The sequence below is a fragment of the Canis lupus genome, chromosome X, assembly GCF_011100685.1.
Source record: "Canis lupus familiaris isolate Mischka breed German Shepherd chromosome X, alternate assembly UU_Cfam_GSD_1.0, whole genome shotgun sequence".
NCBI classification, from domain to species: Eukaryota; Metazoa; Chordata; class Mammalia; order Carnivora; family Canidae; genus Canis; species Canis lupus.
The window spans coordinates 119,336,101-119,355,614 of record NC_049260.1 but is presented as its reverse complement, the minus strand read 5'-3'; the positions used below and the strand labels follow the sequence as shown (position 1 = coordinate 119,355,614).

The 19,514-nt window shown below is 60.2% G+C and overlaps 2 protein-coding genes across 2 annotated transcripts; both read right to left on the bottom strand.

The window, feature by feature from the left end:
- Positions 1-769: 769 nt before the first annotated feature.
- Positions 770-2,556, bottom strand: LOC119868246 (melanoma-associated antigen 10-like). Its single transcript, XM_038586648.1, has 2 exons — positions 2,495-2,556; positions 770-2,299 (listed from the first exon to the last, which is right to left on the bottom strand). Exon 2 carries the CDS (start codon positions 2,022-2,024, stop codon positions 1,257-1,259), a length of 768 nt encoding a protein of 255 aa, XP_038442576.1. The 5' UTR covers positions 2,025-2,299; positions 2,495-2,556; the 3' UTR covers positions 770-1,256.
- A 3,971-nt stretch (positions 2,557-6,527) lies between these two features.
- LOC119868339 (melanoma-associated antigen 8-like) lies at positions 6,528-8,478 on the bottom strand. The gene has a single exon (XM_038586647.1). The coding sequence runs from the start codon at positions 7,769-7,771 to the stop codon at positions 7,160-7,162; it is 612 nt and encodes a 203-aa protein (XP_038442575.1). The 5' UTR covers positions 7,772-8,478; the 3' UTR covers positions 6,528-7,159.
- Positions 8,479-19,514: the final 11,036 nt, after the last annotated feature.

The window sequence follows — 19,514 nt, the reverse complement described above, 5'->3', positions numbered from 1 at the left end:
GGCTGTGGTGGTTCAGGGGCAGCAATCCCTCCTCAATCCTAGCACCTTGCTGCAATTACTGTGGCAGGAACCTCAGAAATCTCCATGGGCTGGCAATGTGCTCTTTCCCCTGATGCACTGCCACTTGCCATTCTCTGCTACTGTCCCATTTCAGGAGAGACCGGCACACGGGACCACTGACAAATGAGGACCGTTAGTGGTTGGGAGAAGGTCCAGCCTTATTGTAACGTCCACCACCACACCCCCTGTCTTAAGAATTTGCTGTTCCTGTGACATATCCCAGGATGGGAGAGCAAGGGGAACCGAAGAGAAACTGAGCAGAATGAGCTGTCTGCACACGACCCTCCAAGACCACATAGGATTCAATGGCCGTGACGCCGGGGTAGGCTTCTTGCCCCTCTGGGGGCAACACAGAGCTCCCACAATTCCAGGAAAAGCTCGGGGCTGGCAAGCTGGCGCAGGTCTCAGGGCACCCTCCCCGCATTCCCGTGGGGATTCCCGCCGCTAGACACAGTCCCTGAAGGTGGCGTGACCCTGGTCCCCTCTTGTCCTCACTGCTCACACGCAGAGCCTTGCAGGGAGCAGAGCTCAGCCGATGTGTGGCCATGAGGGAGCTGCCAGCAGGGCTCCCCTGGCGTTAGGACCCTTCTCTCCCGTTCCTGAAAAACCAAGTGAATGCAGCAGCGCACATCGACGTTGCTTTGGAAAAATGGCACACGGCAGGGGTAGAAATGAGAAGTGAACAAGGTTTATTTTCCTATTTCCATACTCCAGCACTTGCCTGCTGCACTCTTGGCCTTTCCAACAGATTCCAACGCCATTGCCCTGTGATTTCATCCAGAACCCAAACAAGGAGGGAAGGTCTCCCAAATTGTATGCAGGACATGACAAAACTCTAACACTTGAGCTTGGCAAGTATGATCTCAAAGGGGTGCGTGTCACTCACACACTGGGCTGGGGAACCCTTCTGTCCCAAGGAACAAACATGGGGAGCTTCCTCAAAGAAACCAAGCTCTGGATGCCAGGGTCATTGCAGAGCCCAGGCCCCCAGGGAGGCTCTTGGCCCTGCTTTCCCCCTACTTGCCCTGGCCCTTAACCCCTGAGAACGCCCAGGCTTTTCTCTTTACACACCCAACAGGACAACACCGGGAGGAAGCACCCTAAGGCCTCCCTTCATACCGGCCCCACAAAAGATTGGAAAGGGCCTGGCTGCCCTTGGAGCTGCAGCTCCCTCTTCCTTATCTCAGAATCTGTTCTCACAGGACCAGGGAGGACCCCAGGTTTTTGCTACCGACCTGGAGCATAAAGTCCATGACCTGAAGGTTGTTGGTTTCCTCGGAGGACCTGGGCCCCCACAGGAACTCAAAGCGGGCAGGGTCGCTGCCTGCCACCTGCCGGCGCCCCAGGTAGCCTTCCTGCACACAGACGGTGAGGTGGTCCCCAGGCTCCCCACAGACGATTTGCTCTTGGCCATCTTTCATCCCCGTGAACCCCAGAGCCTCCCACACCTCCTCGGAGACACATCCGTCCTGCAGGAGGATCAACCCCAGGACCAGCCCCAGGAGGCTGGTCTTGGGGATACCCCACTGATCGCTCAGCATCCCATCCCAGGTGAGGCCCAGGATGGGGTTGAGGACGTAGGAGTGCTCCCTGGGATCCACTTCAATCACGTCTAGGCCAAAGACCAGCCGCAAGCAGATGGACGCTTGGCTCAAGATGGCGGGGAAGTCGTCCTGGTATTCTGGGGTGAAGACCTCCAGCATCTCTGCCTTGCTGGTGGGCTGCTTGTTGCGATACTTGAGGAGCAGGAATACCACCAGGGCAGCCGTCTTCATGCGGAAACTGCCCTCCACCAAGGGCTCCTCATCTCCCGCCTCCCCTGGGCCGCTGGGGCCAGGAGGCTCGGGCTGGCCAAGGCCACCAGCTGCCCCACCATTGGGGGAGCGGTCGGCACTCTGAGAGCTCTGGGGAGCACTCAGGGCCGCGGGAGTAGCAGACCCCTCCTCTGGGGGGCCAAAGACCATGCCAGAGAAGGACAATGAAGGGCAAGACGACAAGGAGGAGGGGGAGGAGGAGGGGAAGGAGGAGGGGGAGGAGGAGGAGGATAGAGAGAGATGAGATAGGTGGTATGGGGGAGATGGGGTAGAGGGGGAAGGTGGAGCCTCCTCCTCCCCTTCCTCCTCCTCCTCAGCCCCAGACAGCTGGGCATCCCCAGGCCCTCGGCCTCCTCTAGGTCTTCTCCCTGCTTCCAAAGCTCGCTGCTATTCCTCAGGGGCATGGTGTCAGATTCGGGCTGAACCTGAAGACAGAGTTGGGAGAGCTTGTCAGGGGGCAGCCCGGCCAAGACACCCCGAGGTACCAGGTCTGACAGGGGGCCGTGCCCGGCTCCCCTGCAGAGGGGTCCCCTGTGTTGGGCTGGGAGAACCCCTGACATCAGGCTCAGAGAGAGCGTGCACTTCACCTGGCCAAGTGGCTCTGGCTCGCGCCTCCTCACCTCTGTGTCCTGAGGGACCCCCGCCTCAGACCAAGGCCTCTGCTGCCAGTTCTTGAAGTCCCTGCAGGAGGGAAGGAGGAGGGTCCTCAGGGTGCAGACTGCCAGCCCAGCCCTGGGGCCCAGTGTGGACAGGACGGCTGCCACATTCTCTGGGAGGTCTCCTGCAGTCAAGGTGGGGAGTCCCCTCCTCAGCCTCTCAAAAGACTGCCCCGGCCCTGTCCTTCTCTGGCCAAACTGTCCCTGCAAGATCACAGGTCCCCAACACTCCACAGGAGGAAGCCAGGGGCCCAGCCTTGGCCACACCTGCCAAAGTCTCCAGGATTCTTCCTGGATCATGCATAAGGGATGGGCCAGCTCTGGCTTCCATCTGGGCTGGGATGGGGGCACCTCTGGGTCTTCACCTGGACCCCACGCAAGGCCTGGGAAGACTCTCCGGCTGGCCCTGAGGCTACCCTCCTTGCACCTTCCTTGCAAGGGCCCCTGCCACGACCCCCCACCAGCCAAAGTCCAGAGAAATCAGTTGGGCCACCTGTCCCGCCTCTCCCCATGGCCCACACAAACGGCTGGGGCGGCCTGGTCCCTAGGGATCCTGCTGTGGGAGGCATCCCCTCATATGTCACGTCGACTGTCGCCAGTGCCTGGTCCAGGGCTAGGGCAGGGCACCCGCCTCCTCTGCTGACCTGAGTCCAGACCCTCAGGCCCAGGCCCTCCGCTCCCTGAAACATTATCCTGCCAGGGCCTGCTCTTCCTCCGGGCCCCCAACCTCCCATAGAGGAGACGTGCCCCTCACACCAAGACCGTACCAACCCCAGGTCAGCCCACCTTCCTGCCCCCACCCGCCCCAGGGACAAGTGAGCATTCCACTGAGGGCCAGATCTCTCCCATCCTCCGTGGGCTGCCCAGAGGGCAGGGCCCCACTCCACTGCACTGGCTTCTTGGCTCATGGGCCAGGTGGGGCCAGCCAGGACGTCCCCAAGGTCCTCACCCTGACTCCCCGCTGGCCATACACCCTCCACACACACCCTCACCAAGCAACCCCGAGGTCCTGCTACTTTGAAGCACAAGCCCTCAGGCCCTAACACTCAGAGGTGGACATCAGGACCGTAGCATGGGCTCATCTTGCACAGGGGCCTCCTTCTTCCCTGGACTGCACGTGCTGGGGCCCAGGGTCCGTCAGTCCTCCCTCTGGTCCTCACCTTCAATCCCCTCAGGCCCCGGGTCGGCTCTGGGCAGTCTGCAACCCTGCTCCTTCCTCCAATTCCCCAGGCTCTAGGAGACTTGGCTGGCAAGCCAGGGCACGCCCCAGGAGGTCCTCGGGCCCTGGGGGCTCCCAGGACCCACTCTAGGCTGCGTTCCTAGGGCTGCAGTTCCCCTGTAGTCCTGGCCTTGGCCACCAGCCACACGTGGGCCATTGCCTCCCACTCCACCTGACCCCACCGCAGCCCACACCCTGGAGGCAGTGCTCCAGCCCAACCGCCACAGGTGTGGGAGGCCCTGTCACATAAGCAAGCGACCACGCAGCTCGGGACTCGTCCAACCCCCGGCAGCCTCCCGAGGCTGAAGCAGGGGCAGGGCCGTGGTGCTCCGGGCTCCCTGGGAACCCACTCCCTCGGGGGTCTCAGTCCCTCGGGGATCCTCGCCTCCAGCCCTAGCTGACCCTGGGCCCCTCGGGCAGACTACCGGAGGCCAGGGCGCTCACACCCAGGCCCTCCCCTCCTCCCGGACCCCACCGGGGACAGGGAGTGACCATCTTTCCATCAGGACCATGACCCAGCCTGGGGGCTTCCCAGGGCTCACAGAGGGGGCTGAGCTGGGGGGCGGGGGACAGGCTCCCTGGGCCCTTCTTCCCCACCCCTGCTGGCGGGGCTCCCTGGGCGCCTAGGCCTCTGCTTGGCTCCACTCGGCCTGCCTCCCGGGACTGACTGTGGACTGGGGTGCGGGGTCCCTCCGTCCTCCATGGACATCCTCGCCAGGAACCCAGCAGGACCTGGGCCCACCGTCTGCCCCCTCAGGGAGGCCCTGCTCTGAACACCAGCCCCCTGGTCTCTCAGAGCCCCGATGCAGAAGTGGGGCCTCACCACGTGTTCCCATCCCCCCCCCCCCACGACCTTCCCGGGCCGACTCTGGGCTGGGGTGCGGGGTCCCCCGGGCCTCTTCTGCATCCTCACCGGGATTCCCAGCACCACCCGGGGCCCTCCCCTCTGCCCACGTGTCCTAGGCCCTGCTCCTGACGCCAGGGGCCCCCAGTGCCTCAGGAGGCCCGGATGTGGAAGTCTGAGCACCCATACTCCCACGTGAGAGCAGGTACCCATCCCCACGGGGGCCTCACAGCCCTGGCGACCCTCTACTGGGGTCCTCTTTGTCCCTGTCAATGGTCCATCCCTCGCCTCCCCTTAGCCCCGGGACCCTCCCCTCAGCCCTCAGCGTCTGCTCCCGCCACACCAGGACTCAGGCTCTCGGGTACCCAGATGTGCCAGGCCTGCCGCACCCGCCGCCACCATCCGGCCCCATCCCGCTCCCCCGCGGGCTTCCCGGGCTCACCGTGGGCCCTGACCTCCGCCGGGTCCCCTCTGTCCCCCTCAGGGTCCATCCCTCGCCTCCCCTTAGCCCCGGGACCCTCCCTCCCCTCCCCCCTCAGCGTCTGCTCCCACCAAACCAGGCCTCAGGCTCTCGGGTACCTGGCTGTGCCAGGCTTGCAGCACCCCCCGCCACCATCTGGCCCCATCCCACTCCTCCGCGGCTTCCCGGGGGCCCCTCTAGCGTGGGCCCTGACCTCCGCCGGGTCCCCTCTGTCCTGTGCACCTGTGTCCCTGCCCTCCCACCCCGCCCCCACAGGCAACCCCTGTGCCCCTGTCCCCCTCAGGCCCCGGCAAACCTCCCTTCCGACGGGGATCCTGAGCTCCGTGGGGTCCTGTCCCCACCCCCACAACCCAAGTGCGCATTTCCCGGGTGGCCGCGTGTGTCCGGCCTCCCCAGGGCCGCCCCCCAGTCCCAAGGAGGGGGCCCAGTGCCTCCATCTCTCCGGGAGGAGTGGAGGCATGAAGGTGGGGTGGGGGACCCCCGCAGTTCTCCCTCAGCTCCTCACCCCTGCTCCGGGAGGGCCCGGGCCCGTCCTGCCTCCGGGCACCCCTCAGCTCCACGCCGCGGCCCCGCCTTCCCCCGCGTGGATTCTCGGGATTCCCGACAGGCCCCCTCCAGCCGCCCTCCGGGCCGCTCCGGGGCTACCTGCTCGCCTGGCTGCCGCCAGCCCGGGCCTGCCCGCCTTCGCTCGGCGGGGACCCCAATCCGACCCCCCACGCGAGGCCCTCCGCTCTCTCAGACCTCCGAGGCGGACGTCGGCCCACCTCACATCCGGACCCCGTGCCAGGGGTCCCCAGCGCTCCCAGCAGGTGGGTCCGGCGGAGATGGGCTCCAGGCTGGGGGGTCGGGGGGGGGGGGGAGCAGGTGGGCGGGGCCCTCCTTCAGGCTGGGAGGTCAGGGACTCTGGCCGGCCTGGGCCCGCCCTCCCGCCACGCCAGGCAATCTGCGCGTGTCCCCCCCGCCCCCCCACAAGCCTCAGGTCCCCGCTTCCCGACCTGGAGGCAGAGTGGAGGTCGGCCTCCGTCCCCCGCCCGCTGCTCGCTCCTCAGCTGCACACGAGGAGTCGCGCTGCCCACAGAGCCCCCCCGGGCCCCGGGGCCTTGGACCCTGCAGAGCCTGCCCCCGGGAGCCGCCGCCCCCCGTCACCCTTTCGCCCCTTGGGGCTGTCGCAGGCCTCAGGACACCCCTCCCCACCTCCCTGCCGGACGGCGGCCTCTACACAGTCCCCGAAGGCGGCGTGTCCCCGGGCCCCTCGTGTCCTCACTGCTCACACACAGGGCCTTGCAGGGAGCAGAGCTCAGCCGCTGTGTGGCCGTGAGGGAGCCGCCAGCAGGGCTCCCCTGGCCTCCGGCGGGCCCTTTCTCGCCCTTTCCGCGGCCCCCGCCCATGCCGGAGCACACCGGTCCGGGTTCCTTGGGCCCTTGCAGAATGAACGGGCCAGGAGGCACAGGAAGCCAGAACAAAAGACTTTTCCTTTTTATTGGCTGCACGACCCGACCCCGTCCTTTGACCCCTCCGTCCTTGCTGCTTCCCAACCCATTTCTGTCCCAGTGCCCTGCCTGGGATGAGGATCCGGGTGGGACCCACACAGGGACGAAGGTGGACTTTGGCCAGCTGGTTTTCAGGACAGGATGAAACTCTTAACTGTTGAACTGGGGGATGTACAGAAGTTCGGGATGGGGGGGGGGGGCGGCGGCTGCGGCGGTCCGGGCGGGGGGAATGTCAGTGACACACGTAGCCTCCCAAGCTGATGAATCCCCCGAATCCGAGCAGCGATGTGCAAGAGCCTCCTCATGTTAACCAAGCTCTCGATCTCCGGGTCGCGGCAGAGAACAGGCCCCCAGAGTGGCTTTTCACCCTGCTTTCTGCCCCCAAGCCGCCCTGGCCCTGCACTCCTAGAAAGCCCAGTGGTCTGTCTTCTCCAACACAAACACACAAACAAACACACAAACACACACACACAGGGAGACCCAGAGGCGCCCACGGGGAAGAAGCAGCCGAAGGGATGCCTCCCTTCGTGCCCATCCCGCGGGAGAAGCTGCCGACCCCACCAAAGGCTGGAAAGGGCCTGGCCGCCTCTGGGGCTCAGGCCCACTCTTCCTCATCAAACGGGGCCAGGGAGGAAACCGGCCACCTGCTATTAACCCATAGCACATACTCCATGACCCGTAGCTTGCTGGTTTCCTCGTGGGCCCTGGGCCCCCACAGGAACTCGTAGCGGGCAGGGTTGCTGCCCGCCACCTGCCGGTACTCCACGTAGCCTTCCTGCACCCAGACGTGGGTGAGGAGCTCCCTGGGCTCCCCATAGATGACGTGCTGCCTGCCGGCAAACACCCCCATGACCCCCAGGGCTTCCCACACCTCCTGCTCGGGGGCACGGTCGCCCTCCAGGAGGATCACCCCCAGGAGCAGCACCAGGAGGCCGGTCGTGGGCAGGCCCTGCTCACCGCTCAGCATCCCATCGTAGCTGAGGCCCAGGACGGTGACCAGGACGTAGGAGTGTGCGATGGGGTCCACTTCCTTCACTTCTACGCCAAAGACCAGCTGCATGCACTCACAGGCTTGACCCCAGATCTCGGGCCAGGCATCCTGCATATCTGGGCTGAGGACCTCCAGCACCTCTGCCTGGCTGGTGGGCTGCTTGTTGAGATACTTGCGGAGCAGGAACCCCACCAGGTCAGCCCCACTCATGAGCATTGTGTCTCCTCCTTGGGCAGAGGGCTGCGCATATTCGGGCACCTCCCAGGGGTTCCAGATCTCCTCCTCTGGGCCACTGGGGCCAGCAAACTCCACCTGGCTCCAGCCACTGGGTGCCCTGCCACTGGGGGAGGGCCCGGCACTCTGAGGGCTCTGGGGAGGACTCCAGGCAGTCTCAGACCCCTCCTCTGGGGGCACAAAGAACAGGCCAGAGCTGGACAAGGAAGGGGAGGAGCAAGAGGAGGAGGAGGAGGGGGGGAGGAGGAGGAAGAGGAACACAGGTAGGGGGGAGATGAAACTTCGTCTTCATCCTCAGCCTCTGGCAGCTGGGCATTGACCAGGCCCTGGGCTTCTCCCGGGTCTTCTTCCAGCTTCCAGAGCTGACTCGTGTGCCTCAGGGGCATGGTGTGGGCGTGGAGCTAAAGCTGAAGACAGCGGTGGGATGGCTGGTCGGGGTGCAGGTGGGCCAAGAGAGGCCCCGTGCCAGGGCAGAGAGCGGGCCGCATCAGGATTGGCTACACAAGGAGTCCCCTGTGTGTTGGGCTGGGCGAGTTGAGCCCCTGGCACCAGGCTCGGAGACAACGTGGACCTCACCAGGTCCAGCGACACAGACCTGCTATGCCTCCTTCACTCTGTGACCTGAGGGCCTCCTGCCGGCGACCAAGGCCTCTGCTGCGCTGCCAGTTCTTGGAGCCCCTGCAGGAGGGAAGCAGGGGGCACCTCAGGGTGCAGACTGCCAGCCCAGCCCTGGGCCCCCCAGTGCACACAGGAAGGTTGGCTCGCACTCTGGGAGGCCCCCAGCAGTCCAAGTCCCCTCCTTGGCCTGCCAGTGCCCTTGGCAGGGCCTGGGACCCAGGCCTCTGTCTGCGGTCCTGAGGCCAAAGTGTCCCCACAAGACCAGGCTGCCCCGACCCTCCCCATGAGGAAGCCAGGGGACCGGCTCTGGGCAGGCCTGCCAAAGGTCTCTGGGGGTTCATCCTGTGCCGTCAAATAAGGGATCACGGATCACGGATCACGCACCAGGGGAGGAATGGCCCAACTCAAGCTTCCCTCTGGGCCAGGATGGGGCGCCTCTCGCTCTTCACCTGGACCCCACGCAAGGCGTGGGAAGACTCTCCGGCTGGCCCTGAGGCCACCCTCCTTGCACCTTCCTTGCAAGGGCCCCTACCCCGACCCCGCAACCAGCCAAAGTCCAGAGAAATCAGTCGGCCCACCCGTCCCGCCTCTCCCCATGGCCCACACAAGCGGCCGGGGCGGCCTGGTCCCCAGGGATCCTGCTGAGGAAGGCATCCCCTCATTTCTCACCTCGACCCCCGCCAGGGCCTGGACCAGGGCAGGGCAGGGCAGGGCAGGGCAGGGCAGGGCACCTGCCTCCTCTGCTGACCTGAGTGCAGACCCTCAGACCCAGGCCCTCCCCTCCCTGAGCCCAGAGATCTGGAGAGGAGGAGGGTCTCCGCGGGATAGGCCACACCCCGGGTTCTCTTCCCAGGGCTGCCAGGGAGGGGCAACCCAGATTTCGGGGCCATCCCCTCCTGGGCCTGAGGGCTGCCTTGGGGGCCACTCACCCCTTCAATGTAGGGTGGGCGGGGGTCCACCGTCTGCCCCCTCAGGGAGGCCGTGCTCCTGACGCCAAGGGCCCCAGTCTCTCGGGAGACCCGGATGTGGAAGTCTGGCCGCCCGGCGGCCCGCCCGAAGGCAGGTCCCCAGCCTGCCCAGGGGGCCTCCCAGGCCTCCCATCCCTGGCGACCTCCTGCCAGGTCCCCTCTGTCCTGGGCTCCAGGGCCCCCGCCCCCACAGGCACTCCCTGTGCCCTCCCCCCCTCAGGCCCTGGCAAACCTCCCTCCGGATGGGCTCCTGAGCTCCCTGGGCTCGGGGTCCCCCCCCACCCCCCACCCCCCCCCGAGGCGCATTCTTCCCCGGGGGCCGCGTGTGTCCCCGGCCTCCCAGGGCGGCCCGCCAGCCCCGAGGCGGGGGCCCAGTGCCTCTCTCTCTCTCTCTCTCTCTCATCTCTCTCTCTCGGGGAGGGCGGGCCGTGGGTTGAGGCATGATGGTGGGGTGGGGGACCCCGGGGGACCCCCGCAGTTCTCCCTCAGGTCCTCACCCCGCTCCGGGAGGGGCCGGGTCCCGTCCTGCCTCCGGGGACCACGAGGCCACTGCCCAGGCCCCGGCATCCAGGCCTCATCTCGACGCCGCGGCCCCGCCTTCCCCCGGTCATGGTCCTCTCTCGGGGTTCCCGGCAGGCCCCCCTCCCCCTCCCCCTCCCCCCTCCCCCCTCCCCCCTCCCCCCCCCCCCGCCGCCCTCCGGGGCCCCTCCCCCGCCCTCCGAGCCCCCTCCCGGGGCTACTGCTCCACTGGCTGCCGCCGGCCCGGGCCTGGCCTCCTTCCAGGGGACCCCAGTGCGACCCCCCGCACCGAGGCCTTCTGCTCTCTCTCAATTCTGACGCAGAGGTCGGCCCACGTCACATCACGTCCTGACCCCTGTGCCAGGGGTCCCCACAGCTAACAGCACGTTGGGTTGAGATGAGTTCCAGGCTAGGGTGGGAGGAGGGAAGCGCGCCGGCTGGCAAGGCGGGGGCCCCCTGTCCTCCCCGGGCTCCTGCCCTGGACTCGGGCGGGCTGCGGCCTCGGCTCTCTGCAGACCTCAGTCGGTGCCCCTTACACCGAGCCTCTCAGGCCCCGACGTGTCGTCCCTGAGCGCCCGAGGGGTGGTTGCTGCGGCTCGGGCCCCACCGGCTCTGCAGGTCCCGGGGTGGCCCAGGGCTGCCGGCAGGGGCACAGCAGGGTTCGGCGGCCCCCAGCGTCCTGGCACAGGTCGGCTCTCAGTCTCACCCAGGAGGCCCTCATCAGGACACAGGCCTGCTGTGCAGCCGCAGCGCCCATAGCCCCGGGGCAGGGCAGGGGCAGGGGCCGGGAGGAAGCGCCCCTTCCCACGGGGGGTCCCTTGGCCAGCAGCCAGACTTTAGGGACATCGTGTTAAAGGTTTAGTTTCCTGGGGGCGGCCGGCCGAGCAGCTGCAAGGGTGTCTAGGGGTGTCCCGTATTGCGGGGCCCACTGCAGGGAGTTTTCCCCTGACATGCTGCGTCATCGGGAGAAACACACCGTCCCTCTCTACCTAGCGTGTGTCCAGTGCACGCGTATGTATAAGGTGTGCAGATTTAGGTGCTGGTATGCAAATGTACGTACATATCACCTAAATACGGACAGCGACACACGTATGTGCGTGTGTGTTCCCGTTATACATGCGTTTGTATATGTATTTATATAGGTGTAGACTATATAATACTTTATCAAAAATACCTTTTCTTACTGTGTGAATTGCTTTGATACTCCCTACTCTATTTCAGGTTGATTCTGTATATTCTACTTAAGTGATTTTTTTAAGGGGCATTCCTTGCCACTAAGATGATTTCAGGGGGTTATTTGCATAGACTCTAGAGTCCAATGCCTCAATCATCCTGTCTTCCCCGTGTCCTCTTAGCACCCCAGGGCTAATGTCATGTGTACTCTGAGGCCTTGCCTCAGATTTATGCTGGGAAGCGAAGCAGAAGTTGGAAATTGCTCCGCCTATCAATCCTGTCATCTGCATTGATGCAGGCTGCATTCCCTCCCCACATCCCTGATGTTCCCTGCATCCCCAACCCAGACTCAATATCCAGCTCAGCAGTCTTCAGGGTCCCCCAAGGCTTTCTCCTCATTTATTGTTCGGACGTTGTTTATTCTGTGTGTGTTTTCAAGACTTTCATTTCTTTCTTTCTTTCTTTTTTTTTTTTTTAAGGTTTTATTTCTTTACTCATGAGACACACAGAGAGAGACAGAGAGGCAGCAACACAGGCAGAAGGAGAAGCAGGCTCCACGCAGGGAGCCCGATGCGGGACTCGATCCAGGCTCTCCAGGACCAAGTATCTGCCCAAGACTTCCTTTTTTTTTAAGTGAGGTTTTAGTTGCACAGAAATGAAAACGGAAATTCCTTCCTCATCGTATTCTGATAGAAGCTTTTTCCATTAGCTAGTGCTGAATTTCTTTCAAAGGAGTCTTCTATACCCAGTCGTGATCAGATGTTTTTAGTTCCATTATTTTGTTAATGTAGATAAATACAGTTGAAAGATTTTTCTTTTTTTTTTTTTTTTTTTAAGGATTTTATTTATTTACTCATAGACACAGAGAGAGGCAGAGACACAGGCAGAGGGAGAGGGAGAAGCAGGCTCCATGCTGGGAGCCCGACGTGGGACCCGATCCCAGGTCTCCAGGATCACACTCCAGACTGCAGGCAGCGCCAAACCGCTGCGCCACCAGGGCTGCCCAAATACAGTTGAAAGATTTTTCTGACGTTAAGGCAGATTTCTGTTCACTGGGCACCGCCTCTCGTCCGTTTCGTCACTACGATTTTGAATATGCATATACTTTCAGGATATTGCTGCTATATGAGTGCTTTTGGCTTAAGCGTTCTTTCAAGGTGGATTTCTCCTCTAGCATTTACATCCAGGAGCACTAGCGTGGGACATTTAATTGAAAACAATGCCCATATTTTTTAGTTTTGAAGGAGTTTTGCTAAGATGATGACTTTCCCCAACCATTTGGCCGAATGAGACCACAGGGCGGTGGGGTGGGGGGGGGGGGGAGGTGGGAGTCCAAAGTGGCCGAGGAGTTGAGAGACCTAAGTTCCTCTGGTCCCCGGAATTCAGCGAGACAGCTACTAAATCATTCTGAACCCCTGAGAACTGAACCGGAGATCTAAAAAGAATAGCTGCAACTCTACAAAGAGAAAAGCATCCAGTTTCTGCAAGACAGGAGGTGTGGAGAAGTGAAATGGAAGCGATACATGGGAAGAGGGGCGGGGGGGGGGGGGGGGGGGCAAAAGGGAGGCGATACATGGGAAGATACGGGGGAGCCAAAAGGGGGCGAGCTCCAGCAGCCTCCACCAGAGAGTGATGGAGCAGCAGAGAGCGCAGAATCCGGACCTTTAGAAGTCCGCTCCGGTGAGGGACGGCCCTGCCTGCCCGGTGCTCAGACAGTGAAGCGGGTGCAGAATCCTAGGTGGGACAGCGTGGTCTCAGGATCCCCCGGGGTCACAGGAACACTGACAGTGCCTGAGTGCAGCAGAGCTCCCAGACATCGGAGCAGGGAAGCCGGCTGCAGCGGGCTCTTGGCCAGTGGTGGCCGTAGCCCTGGAACCCAGCAGGGTCAGTGGGTCCCAGCACCCTCAGCGCAAAGGCTCTCCGAGCAGGAGCCCAGCAGGCGGCAGACCAGAAGCAAGCCCCCCCTTGCTCCCCCTGGGGAGGAGCAGCGCACATGTCCACACAGCAGGAATCTGCAGGGTTTGGAAGGCGAAGCAGGGTCCGTGCCTGAGATGGAAATGCTTGGTCACAGGCTGGGTGAGCACAGTGTGCGGTCCGGTACCAGGGAGACAGGAGTGATGGGTTGCCTTTCACTGGGGGTGCGCTAAGGAGCGGGACCCTGAGCTTTCGGCCCTGGGGCTGGGATGAGGAGGCCACCACTTTCGCTCTCAGCCTCTAAAGAGGCCTGCAAGGCCTTCACGGAACAAAATCCACAGAGAGCAACCCGGACCAGATTACTTAGCCTGGCCCCTGGCAAGGCGGTGCACGCCCACTCGGGGCAAAGACCCCTGAGAATCAGCGCAACAGGTCCCTCCCCAGAAAGTCAGCAAGAGCATGCGGCCCAGACCAACTTTACCGAACACTGAGAACCGCAAAACTCCAGCGCTAGGGGAATATAACATACACAATTCATAGCGTTTTCCCCATGATTCTTTGGTCTTTCCATTTATTTATTATTTTTTTTTTCGCTTCCTTTTGCAACCAATTTCTTATTTTATCAAACTTTTAGGAAATATTTTTTAGTTTTCATTCTTACAGTTACATGCTATCCTTCCATTGTTTTTAATTTTATTTGTGTAAGTTTTTTTTTTTTTTTCTTTACACCCTTGCGGTGCAGTTTCTCCACCAGACCAAAATACACGTAGTGTACGGTATATGATTCTGTTTTTTCACCTGTCTCATCAAAATCGCTTTTTTTTTTTTCTTTTTCTCCTTCTTTGTTTCTTTTTGTTAAGTCTTTCTATGTTCTGTCTCCCTTCTGATATTTCCCACTTATTTTTTGTATCCCCCAAATGAATGAGACAAAGACTCCTAACTCTGGGAAACGAACTAGGGGTTGGTGGAAGGGGAGGTAGGCAGGGGGTGGGGGGTGACTGGGTGACGGGCACTGAGGGGGGCACTTGATGGGAGAGCACTGGGTGTTATTCTATATGTTGACAAATTGAACACCAATAAAAAATAAATTTATAAAAAAAAAAATAAGGTCTTTCTAAATTTTCATCTTTACAGTTACATTTATCCTGTCAATGTATTTAATATATATAATATATATGCAAGGTTTTTTTCTTTACAATTGTGAAGCCATCTTTTTTTTTTTTTTTAATTTTGTTTGTTTATTTATTCATGACAGACACAGAGAGAGGGAGGCAGAGACCCAGGCAGAGGGAGAAGACCGCTGAGCTGCCGGGGCTGCCCTTCTTCACAATTTTGAGATGTAGTTTCCTCTAACCGAAGGAAATACACTCAGAATATAGTGTTGCTCTGTTTTCTTCACCTGTCTGTGATATTTTTCTTTTTTTCTCTTTTAATTTTCATTTTTACAATTGCATTCTATCCTTCCTTGTATTCTATTCAATTTGTTTAGTACCTATAAAAGTTTTCCTTTTGTTACAATTTTGGGGATTTAGTTTTCTAACAAACGGACCAAAATACACACAGGATCCAGTGTATTACTCTATTCTCTTCACCTGTCTGATTATATTCTCTCTTTTTAATTTTTTTTCAGTTCTGGGTCTCTTGTGATTTGTGTAGTGTATATTTCTCTGGGGACATTGTTGCCATTTCAGTATTTTGTTCTCTCATTCATCGATTCTTCTCTGCCAGATGGAAAAAACCTCATCTCATAAAAGAGAACCAAAGGCAGTACTGAATGCCAGGAACCTAGTGAGTATGGACATAAGTAACATGGTAGAACTAAAGTTCAGAATAATGATTAAAGATACTATCGGGGCTTGAATAAAGCATCAAAGACACTAGACAAAGTTTCTGGAGAAATAAAAGAACTAAAATCTAATCAAGTTGAAATTTCAAAAAGGCTATCAATGAGAAGCATTAAAAATGGAGGCGCAAAAAAAAAAAATGGAGGCTCTGACTGCTGGATAATTGAGGCAGAAGATAGATAGATTAGTGACATAGGCAGCCCGGGTGGCCTAGCGGTTTAGCGCCTGCCTTCAGCCCAGGGCGTGATCTGGAAAACCCGGGATCGAGTCCCATGTGGGGCTCCCTGCATGGAGCTGCTTCTCCGTCTGCATGTGTCTCTGCTCTCTCTCTCGGTATGTGCGTCTAATGAATAAATAAATAAATCGTTTTTAAAAGACCCAATCAAAAGTATAGGGTATCAGGTGGATATAAAAAAGTAGGACCATTTGATACGCTGCCTGCAAGAGACTCATTTTAGGCCCAAAGACACCTCCAGATTTAAAAGTGACGGGGTGGAGAAAGATTTATCATGCTAAACGGACATAAAATGAAAGCTGGGCTGGCAATCTATATCAGACAGACTAGATTTTTTAAAGATTTTATTTATTTATTTATTAAGGAGAGACGAGAGAGAGGCAGAGACACGGCAGAGGGAGAAGCAGGCTCCCTGCAGGGAGCCTGAGTGGGGCTTGATCCCGGGACAATGGGATCAAACCTGAGCCAAAGGCAGATGCTCAACCACTGAGCCACCCAGGTGCCCCCCAGACAGATAGATTTTAAAGCAAAGACTGTAGGGGCCCCTGAGTGGCTCAGTGGTTAAGCGTCTGCCTTCGGCCCAGGTCGTGATCCTGGGGTCCTGGGATTGAGTCCAGTATCAGGATCTCTGTGGGGGAGCCTGCTCTCCCTCTGCCTGTTTCTCAGCCTCTCTCTCTCTCTGTATGTCATAAATAAGTGAATAAAATCTTTAAAAAAAAAAAAATGAGGGACCAAGTGAGTCCTCTTCCAAATTGCTCGGTGCAGCCCTATGCCCCGGGGACCATGGTTGTGCAAAGAGGACCACCCTAGGGAGGCGGGAGGGTGGTGATCGAGGCCATGCGCATGGCCCAAATCCGGAGCTAGCGTCCCCATGAGAAGTGGAGGACACGTCGGACCTCTGCCTCCCCCCCCACCTGCACACACGAGGTGGCCCGCGGGACGCGGACCAGGTGAAGTGACCGAAGGGCTTTTCTGAAGACGGGAAGAGAGGCTGCCACCCGGGGAAACCAAATGAGTCTAAACCCTGGTTCTTGAAGTGGAGCCTCCAAACATGCTAGAAACATGAGGGGTGCCGGGGACACGGCCGGCTTCCCAAGAGCAGAAACGCCGAGCGGCCCCGGAGCTCAGAGGGGAACCAAGCCTCTCGCCCGCACCAGGGAGACCCCGGGGACGGAAAGACAGCTGTGCCCATCGTCACCAGCGCACACAGTGGAATGTTCCATGGAGAGGTGGAAGGAGCCATGGTCTTAGACCCTGGGAGCCCACGTGCGAGTTTTAAAAACGCTAGATAGAAGTCACGCAGCCCACTACAACATGCCCGAGCACGCGTGTCGGCCGCCAGGGACAAAAGCATGGGTTCCCTCCCAGATCTGAAGCCCGGGGAATTGAAGGGTACGGTCCGGCAGGGCTCACGACCTCCTGTTCCTCTGCGAGTGGCCAACACTGTTGCAGCCTAGCACACACGGTCCCCCCGCGTGCGTGCACGACCCAGGCGCTGTCGCCTTCCCCACGTCCCTCCTACTTTCCTGCCTGAGGACACCAGCATATCGGCTTTAGAGTTTCATGTCACTGGCTCCGTCTGAAACCCCGTCAGCACTTGGAAAGCCCCAAAGTCCAAGCACACACACATAGGAGGTGGCGTATGGTGGCAAATGTGAATCTGGGAGGCACGGCGATTTGGTTCCTAACAATGACCAGTGGACCCTGGGAGTCAACAGGAAGACAACCCGATGGGGGAGGCCCGGGAGGATCTGCACACAGGGCCAACCTGTGCCCGAAGCATTAGGATTTGGGGTGGCACCACTATCTTGGACAGTGGAGGTGTTCACCCTCCTGGAAGCCCCCCCACATCCCATTAATATGGGCTTATCATGGAGGCATCCACGTGTTGCCACGATTGTTATTGATGCTTGAGCCTGGGTAACACATCCTCAGCGTCGGACAGAAACGACTTTCCCTCCTCCACGGGCCCGGGATCAGAAGATGAGCGTTGCCTGGTTCCAATACTCCAATCCGGAGAAGAAAGAAAGCAGGCCCGAGGACACACGTAACGACCGCGAGTCTGTGGACGGGGGCCCCCCCCAATGTTGGGACCAGGCCTGTACGTCGGGGTGGCAACCTGCCAAAGTACAGCAAATCTTGACTTGCAGGGGAGACGAGCCGTGTCACATTGTGACCGTATATGAGCCGTTGGACAGTGCACACGATCAGGCTAGCGGGGGGACGGAACGTCCATCGGGGCAGGGGGAAGCAGATCCCCAAGCCCCAGCAGGTGAGCGCCCTTCAGGGGCCAAGCCCGAATGGTGTGGACCTCAGTGTCCTCCCTTGCCGCAGCGGGGTCCAGCGTCCTCCGAGGGGGGGGGGGTCATCTTGCGACGCTCACGTCCAGGATTGGGGGACCGTGGGAGTTAGCCGGCACCGATTTTGGCACCAGCAGCTGACACAGACCCTATGCCCCACGCGACTCTTAGTAGCGCCTCGGGGGTCACGACTTTCTCACTGGTGCCAGGCCCAGGACAAGGGGGCGGAACGCGAGTGTGTGAGAAGGAGGAGGATGCCAAACGCATGGGGCGGGAAAGAGCTATGCTCCCGCGAGGGCCACCCTGGGGTTAAGGAGTCGGCCCCGGGGCCGAGTCTGGCCCCTGTCGGCCCAGCTGCAACTGAATGGGGCCCCTGTCATCCCGAGGCTCATTCCCTGGGCAGGCGCACCGTTCGCACCCATCAGGGTCAGCAGGTGCATACTCAACCCAGGGGGTTCAAGGGACCAGCACACGCATTCCCCCACAGGGGACTTTCCAGGGGATCTTGGCACTCCCGCTCTCTATGGTGGGTGGGGACAGCCTGGCTTGGCTAATCTGGCCCTGGAGAACAAGGCAGGGAAGGCCCAAGTCGGGCCAAGGAATGGCAGGGCAGTGCCAGTGGTATTGTTCACACAGGGCAGGCAGGTAGAGGCCGACAGTAGGTCAGACCCGGCCAAGGGGGTTTTGCATTCAAAGGCAGGCTTGGCCCATCGCGGGGACGGGGCTCCGAGGAGCAGAAACCGCAGCTAGGCGAGCCTCTGCCAGCACTGTCAGGGAACAGGCCTCAGGGCATCTATGAGAAGTCCAGGATTCTGGCTGAGGACAGGGGACATCGTGCATAATCCGCCGTGGCCTGCTGACAAACTTGCCAGACACCTGGCCGTGTGTGTGAAACAGACATTGCGGGACAGGACTGGCCCCGGAGACTGCCCCACCCAAGGACCCACATGCTGGTACTAGGGCATCCTGAGTGCTCAGTGCCAAACCATGGTGGCCTGGATCAAACACCGGCCCCGCAGTCATTCTTCTCAAAGGAGGAGCAGAAGGGTCCCCGCATCAAGCCGGGGCGGTCCCACAGGGCCTGATCCTGGGACCTTGTCACAAGGCCACAAGCCTCAGGATGAGTGGGGGGTGCTCTCCTTCCCCTCTCGTGGGGGTGGTACCCTGACCTTCTGCACTTCCTGCCTCCTGAGGGAACCCAAACGGCCTCCTGCCCGGACTCTTACAGAATCCTAATGTGAGACTGGGGGCCCTGATGGGGTGTGGGGGAGTTCCCGGTCACCAACTGCATCACCCACTACACTTTCCTTTCTCGCTAAAGTACCCTTTTCGGGCCCAGGGTCCGGCGGCTCTGGGGATGGCTGATCGGTACACACCCCGTATCTCATTAGCCTCATAGAACCAACATGAAGTGGCCTTCACGAGGACCACCAGGTCACCAGAACGATGGCTATAAACCCGGGAGTTCTTCTGACAATACCAACTTGGCACAGTCGCGGTCACCAGGTAGGAGTTCATTACCAGCACTAGGACATGGACCGCCAGAGAACCCTGGTAGCACCCCCCGGGAGCACAAGTAGGCAGAGAGGGACGGCCAGCCAGAGCAGATGAGTGCATTGTGAGCCGCAGCACTGGGTGAGGGAGAGAGGCAGTTGGCAGTGGGGAGACAGGGACCAAGCCCCAAGGTCTGCAGGCGAGGGCAACGTCAGGAAAGACAGGGCAGGGGGGGCCAGGGTGGGCAGCAGCAGACGGGGGGGGTGCGCTGGGCCCCAAGAAGCAGGGACGTCCCAGATCCCTGCACCGGCCCATGGGCAGAGGGCTGCCGACTCCCGAAGGAACCTGGTGCGGGGCCAGGAGGGTGTTTGATGGCCGTGCCTCGGGGATCAACGGTCAAGGTGGCAGAAGGACTGCCCCACCAGGGCCCTCTCTGTGGGGCACAGAGCTCGTCTACAGAATGTCCTACGCATCCACCGGCTGTGGGGGGGTGCGTTCCAAGAGGACCGATAACATCTGATGGGTACTACTTTGACACTTCACCTGGCTGTGCTGTGGTCGGTTCAGGCGGCAGCACCCTCTCCAAATCCTAGCACCTTGCTTCAATTACTGGGCAGGAAACCTCAGAAATCTCCATGGGCTGGCAATGTGCTCTTCACC